This window comes from Lolium rigidum, chromosome 7, assembly GCF_022539505.1.
Source record: "Lolium rigidum isolate FL_2022 chromosome 7, APGP_CSIRO_Lrig_0.1, whole genome shotgun sequence".
Classification (NCBI taxonomy): domain Eukaryota; kingdom Viridiplantae; phylum Streptophyta; class Magnoliopsida; order Poales; family Poaceae; genus Lolium; species Lolium rigidum.
Window position 1 is genome coordinate 6,877,298 of NC_061514.1, and position 6,222 is coordinate 6,883,519.

General features: G+C 56.3%; 1 protein-coding gene across 1 annotated transcript; it reads right to left on the bottom strand.

The window, feature by feature from the left end:
• Positions 1–1,001: 1,001 nt before the first annotated feature.
• LOC124679219 (formin-like protein 20) lies at positions 1,002–2,402 on the bottom strand. Its single transcript, XM_047215015.1, has one exon. It carries the CDS (start codon positions 2,332–2,334, stop codon positions 1,324–1,326), a length of 1,011 nt encoding a protein of 336 aa, XP_047070971.1. The 5' UTR covers positions 2,335–2,402; the 3' UTR covers positions 1,002–1,323.
• Between the last annotated feature and the right edge of the window lie 3,820 nt (positions 2,403–6,222).

Genomic DNA, 6,222 nt, shown 5'->3' on the forward strand with positions numbered 1-6,222 from the left:
GGTTAGAGAAGAAGCGAGCCATCATCGGCTAACATATACATGATCTTCCTCACATATATATCTTACGCTTTTCTAGTTTGCATGAAATTTCTGCCCTTTTGCACTTTGATTTGGTACTATTGTGTGTAAACTATGTGATTCCCTAATTAGTGGTAATATATCAGCAATTTTTGTGACCTCTTTCATTCATATGCTCGCAGAGAGAAATGTGTTTGTTTTCTCACTTGTCCGTATGGATCGGAGTGCACCCAATCCCCATTTTTTGACAGCAACTGCTCGCCTCTTCGCTCGGGATCTCCTCGGTGAAGAAGAGCTCCCTCTCCTCCTCCTCATCCATCTTCACGTTCACGGGCGAGGCATCGATGTAGTCTTATTTGTCGTCGCCGAGGAACCGGCATGGCGCTGCGGATCCCACTCCATGGCTGCATCCACAAGCAGATCAAGAGGCAGGAGGGTCGGACGACGCATGATCTCCACGCGTAGCACCCGTCCCTGCAGCGGCACTAGCACCCTCTGCGTGTTGAGTTGCCAGCCACTGAGAAGGTAGAGTCGTCCCACCCGGTAGACGTGTTGTTCGGGAAGTTCCCACGCCACGCCGGCGATGATATTGGCGCGTGTGTCTTTTTCCTTGTGCCGTGATCCGACCTCGACATCGTTCTTTATCTTCTTGCACGACCAGCCCTTGCCCATGGTCCTCTCAATGTGAGCGTCGATGCTTTGGAGACAAGAGGAGGCCGGGAAAGGCAATGGTGTGAAGAGGTGTGGGCGAGAGGCATGCGCAACTGCTTTCCTTTGAAAGACGCGGATGCGGCCACCATCAATGTCAGCGCAGAAGACCAACGATGGTTGCGAACCCTAAATAGGGAGAATAGACACGCGATCCGTAATGTGAAATACGTCATTGTGAACATGAAGATTGCAAGAGTTACCAAACACAAAATGTGAAGTCAGCATGATGTAATCAGCAACACAGCATCAGTGTAGACAAGAGATTAATCATGGAGGCTTGAACAAACAATAATTTCCTGGGCTTACACAAGAGATGTAAATCCAAAGAAAACAAATCAGCGAAACCTAAACAAGAGGGTGGCCAGATCCTTCTAATCATCTGCTACTCCACTACTGTACTGTTGACTACGTATAGCATTCCTTCGTTCCCCTTTCGTGAGCGCCTAGTGGACTAGTGGTTGCCCAGGAACAGTAAAAAAAATGAAAAGGACAATAAATGGCTAACTAATTAAGGTGTCATCAGTATGGGGGGCCCACCACGCCGGGTTGCCTACCCAAAAATGTATAGAAGAAAAAAAAAAAACTTTGGGCGGCCTAGAGATCCGGCAGGTTGCTGAGGAGCTCGGCGAAGGTTCTGGGCGAGGGCACGGTGGGCGTGGCGAGGAGGTTCCGTGGGCTGGGGACGAAGGGGTCGGAGTAGTAGGATTGTGGCGGGGGCCGCGCGGATCCGCCGGCGCCGCCGCTGCCGGAGGAGGCTGCGCCGGTGGACGCGGTCCGGAGGATGGGGCTGAGCTCGTTGAGCCAGCTGAGGCAGCTGGCGTCGAACGGGAGCGGCGAGAACTGGCCCGAGGCGGCGGCGGGCGGCAGCGAGGACGGCAGGGGGGAGAGGATGCCGGGCCGGGCCGAGCTGACGACCGCCGCGAGGCCGCCGTCGTCGAAGCGGTAGTCGGAGAAGTCCATGAACTGCGCCGGGGGCGCCGGCGCGGGGGACGGGCGCACGGACCGCTCGATTGTCGCCAGCCTCGCAGCCGGGGACATGGCCGCGGACGGCGAGAGGAGGAGCTCGGGCGGCAGGTACATGGGCTGGTCGTCGGGCGCGTCCTCGTCCATCTGGCAGTCGTGGGTGTGGGCGCTGGAGGAGGGGAGAGCGCCGGAGAAGGAGCCGGGGCCGGTGAGGCGCTGCACGAGCGCCATGAACTCGCTGGGCTTGGTGTGGATGATCTTGGGGGACGCGTCGTAGATGATCACCGGCTCCCGCGGCGGCTGCGCTTGGTGCTTGTCCTCGCGGCGGCCGTGGCCCTGCGGCTGGGTCTGGGCGTGCGGCGGCGGGCCGGAAGATGGCTTCTTGATGGCGTGCGACTCGGGGCGCACGTTGAGGCGCGGCGGGCGCGGGCCCTGGAGCTGGAGCTGGCGGCGCGGCGTGGTGGGCGTGCCGGCGGGGGAGGAGGATGGCGGGTCCATCCGCGGGCGGGCCGTGAGCCTGGCCCGGGCGTGGTCGGAGGGCGGCGGCGGCGGCGGGCCGGCGACGGCGCGGGATAAGAGGCGGAGGAGGGGGGGAAGGGTGCGGTGACCGTGATGGGAATGGGGGTGGGGATGGTTCAACATGTGAGTGTGTGGGTGTGCGAGCTCGGCTTCTGCAGGGGAGTGGAAAGTCAATCAAGCTTGTGGCGGTGTGCTGTAATCGGAGGTGGAATTTCCACGGGCGGTCGGGTGGAGGGTTTGTAGGCAAGCCTGTGTGTCGGGACTGGTTCTGTGCGCAGGACGGCAGCAGCGGCAGTGGACTCGGCTCGCTCGCCCGCGCCGCTCCGCGTCGCCGGCGATTGTTTTTTCGCTGCGGGATTGGCTGACGGCGACGTTGCCGGAATACAGGAGAGCGAAATGTGCCCTCGGTTGAACGGGTCCGTCGGTGGCCGTGCACAACAACAAGTACGGCAGGGTTTTTTTATACTCCCAGTACGCAGTACAGTACAGGCAAGGCTACCGTACATGCTCTTCGGAAGAGGAAATTTTGTCGTTCCGATGTCGCCGGAAAAGGTTTCACTTGTCCGACCAGTAGCCGTACCGATCTGAGCATCATCGGTGTATCACAGCTAGATCGGTTACTCGTTCTGTGCTTTCAGTCCACCACAGCAACGCCCCGTGGTACGTGTGGGTAGCCCCTGCCGCACAAATCGCACATGTGGCGGCCACCCCGACGCGACGGCCCGACCTGCTGCCCAACTATTCACCTTCAGGGCATCTCCAGTGGCGCGACGCATTTTGGATGTCAAAACGGACGCGTCGTGTCCGTTTGCGTCGGCGAAATGGTCGAAATCGTCCGAGCGTCCGTTTGCGTCGGGGGTGGCTCCAGCGGCGCGACGCATAAATTTTTTTTTCATTCATGCAACCATAATTTACGTTAAAAAAAACATAAAAAAGCCATAAAGGCGTGCTAAAAGTTGCTTCGCCGCCTATCGGTCGTCGTCGCCGACGAGGTTAATGAACTCCGGCGTCGGCCATGGAAGCTCGTACGCCGGCGGTGGAGGAGGTACCGCCGCATGGGCGGAGGTCGTGGCCGGGGATCCCACGCCGGAGTAGCGAGCGGAGCACGGTCGTTCGAACGCGTCGGCGTAGCCGGAGGAGTCGCCGGCCTCCCCGCGCGAGCGCCGACTCCCGCGACCGGATTGCGAGCCCCTCCCACAAAGCGAGCTCGTTGAGCTCGTCCTGCGCGGCTGTTGGCCGGTGCCATGGCAATGGCCTCATCCTCGGAAAGGTCCGGCGGCCGGGTCTCCGGATCCCACGCCGGCCCGCCGTCGTCGTGGTCGTAATCGACCATGTCGACGTCCTCGTCCGCGTCCTCCTGGTCGTTCTCTTCTTCTTCGCGGCGATCTCTCGGTCGAAGAAGTCCACATCGCCGAGGTAGCCGGCGCGGCGGCGCGCGTCGAACTCCCACGCCCGAATGAAATCCAGGTTGTAGGAGTTCGGCGCGTACGCCTCATCCCCCCGCGGATCCGGCGGCAAGATCGCTCGGCGGCGGCGCACCTCGTCCCGCCGCTCTCGGCCCTCGCGCGGCACGGGGGACCGGCACGCGCCGCGAGTTCGGTACCAGCCCCTCCCGGCAAGTTCGCGTCCGGCCATGGCACATGCCGGTTTTCCTCCCATAGCCGCCGCGCGAGCTCAACGCGGACGTGCCGGCCGACCCTTGCCTTATTGCCGGAACGCGAGCCGCTTGCCTCCCGGTCGTTCTTCGTCTTGCGGAACGGCCAGCATTTCTTTCCCATGGCGTCGGTGGGGTGGATACCGTGGGATTTGGCAATGGTTTGGTCGTCGAAATGGACGCCGGCAGCCGTCCATTTAAAAGGCTCCGACGCCATATCGCCTTCAATGGCCTGCCGAGTGCAACGTCTACTAGTTGCGCACGCTCGCGGAAGCCGAGGCACGCCATTAACGCGGCCCTGCGAAGGCTGCAGCGCGCCGCCCGGAAGTAATGCCCGAAGACGAAGCAGTTGTGCCGCTGCCAGGCGGGCCCGTGCGAGGACCGAGCGGACACTTTGCGCGTCCGCGCAGCGTCCGCCGAGACGCAAAGGTTTGCGTCTCTGCGGACGGCCCGGTCACTTTGCGTCGCGCCGCTGGAGGTAGTGCACGACGTATTTTCGGTCACGGCGGACACAAACGGTCGCTCAACGTCCGTTTACTTCGCGCCGCTGGAGATGCCCTCACGCGATGCCGATGCAGCGGGACCACCTTTGCACTGAGCCACTGAGACTCAGCAAACCTTCATTTATGTATCCAGGACCCATCCTATGAGATTCTGTCTGTTTGATGGGTCGACCCGCCGGCAGAATTCGGGTGGCAGTCTAGCATCCCAAACCATCGTCGACAGTGATCCATCTTATTCATGCTAGGCATTTTAGCTAGACAGACCAAGTTTGCCAATTCTTTCACATTTAGCAACACAAAAATATATATTGGTAACTAAATAAAGTAGCAAATATGTGCCATTGCCCTTCATGCATCGCCAACAAATGGCAAGTTCCTTCCACATGTACAAAATGAGACAATATCATGCAATACGTCCAAAAAGTGTGAAAACTCATTTTGGCTCCTGGGCACCATTGCTCTCATTATATTACAAAATTTGAAGACTATATTTGTATGTTTCAAAAAATTATGTAAGTAATAAAATTCTAAAAGGAGCTGATGATGTATCCCACTAACGTATAAATCTCAATTACAAATGTTTTGTTTTCTGAGCTACACAAAAATGACAAAATCTGATTTCTTTTTGGAGATATGAATCACTATATTCAGTTCCACACATTGGTTATATTTGTGTAGCCCAAAATACATATTATTTCCAGTTAAACGTTTACACGCTCGTGGGATACAATACTGGCTACGTCACAATTTATTTTTAGAATTTTATGAAACTAGAAATATGATTTTTAATTATTTTTTTCAAAACAGATCACTGTGCACCAAATCTCTATCCCAAAAAGTGGCTATATTTCCCAATAGAATGGCAAGTTCCTCCCGTGTGACAATCATCTATGTCATTGCCCTTCAAACATCTCGAGCTCAGATTATTTTTTGCTTCTTCTCGATCCAAGACCTTCGTTCGGGATCGGAGATGGTCTCCATGTCAGTGAGCATGATCTGGTTCTCCTCGACCATGACCTTGGCTTCAGCATGTAAGAGCCTAGACTTGGCATCGGTATCTTTGAGCCTAGCCTTGGCTTCGCCCTCGAGGAGCCGAGACTTGGCATTGGCATCATCCCCCTGAAGAGATCGCCTTTTGGAGATGGACAAAGCTTCTTGTTACAACCTTTTTTCTTCACTCGGTGTCTCCTCTCTTCCTTCTTAGCAAGGGTTTCTTCCTTCGTCACCATCAACTCCCTCAAGGTTTCTTCGAATGCCAAGGAGGAAGCTTAGCGGTTGATGTCGGTCTTGGTGGCCTTGTGCCCTACAGGCCAAGCGGGCACGACCATGCCCGCCTAGCTCGTCGGTTGTACGGTTGCCAAGGCAGGTGTCATTGTCGTAAACGTCAATGCCACCGTCAATGGCACCATCCACTGACGCGTTACCACCCTTATTCTTCGCGTTCTCGAGTTTTTTTCCCAAAGGGCATAAGCTAGTTTCCCACTTCTTGGTATCCTTGCTCGCAATTCAGCAATGACTTGGTGTGAAAGCCTTGTTGTCATAAAACGCCTTGAAATGCTCAAAACGTGCACAACCTACAAATATGGCAACAGTCAATGACAATTGCTCACGTAATTGCAGTGTACATTGTGAAGAGAGAATGTAAGGAAAAAAATTGTGTTCCGATGTCGCAAGAAAGGTTTCATTTGTCCTCGCAGCATCGGTGTATGACACACTAGTAGAAAAACAGGCTTCCGGGAAGCCCCATAAGTCGCGAAGGTAAAGGAACCGCGACTAATGGGGTCTTTAGTCGCGGTTCGTGTGGCGAACCGCGACCAAAGGCCTGGGCCCAGGGCGCACGGTGGCCAGCCGGTG

Bases quoted from the DNA above. Each gene is read 5' to 3' on its own strand.
- LOC124679219 (XM_047215015.1), bottom strand. From the start codon at position 2,334: ATGTTGAACCATCCCCACCCCCATTCCCATCACGGTCACCGCACCCTT.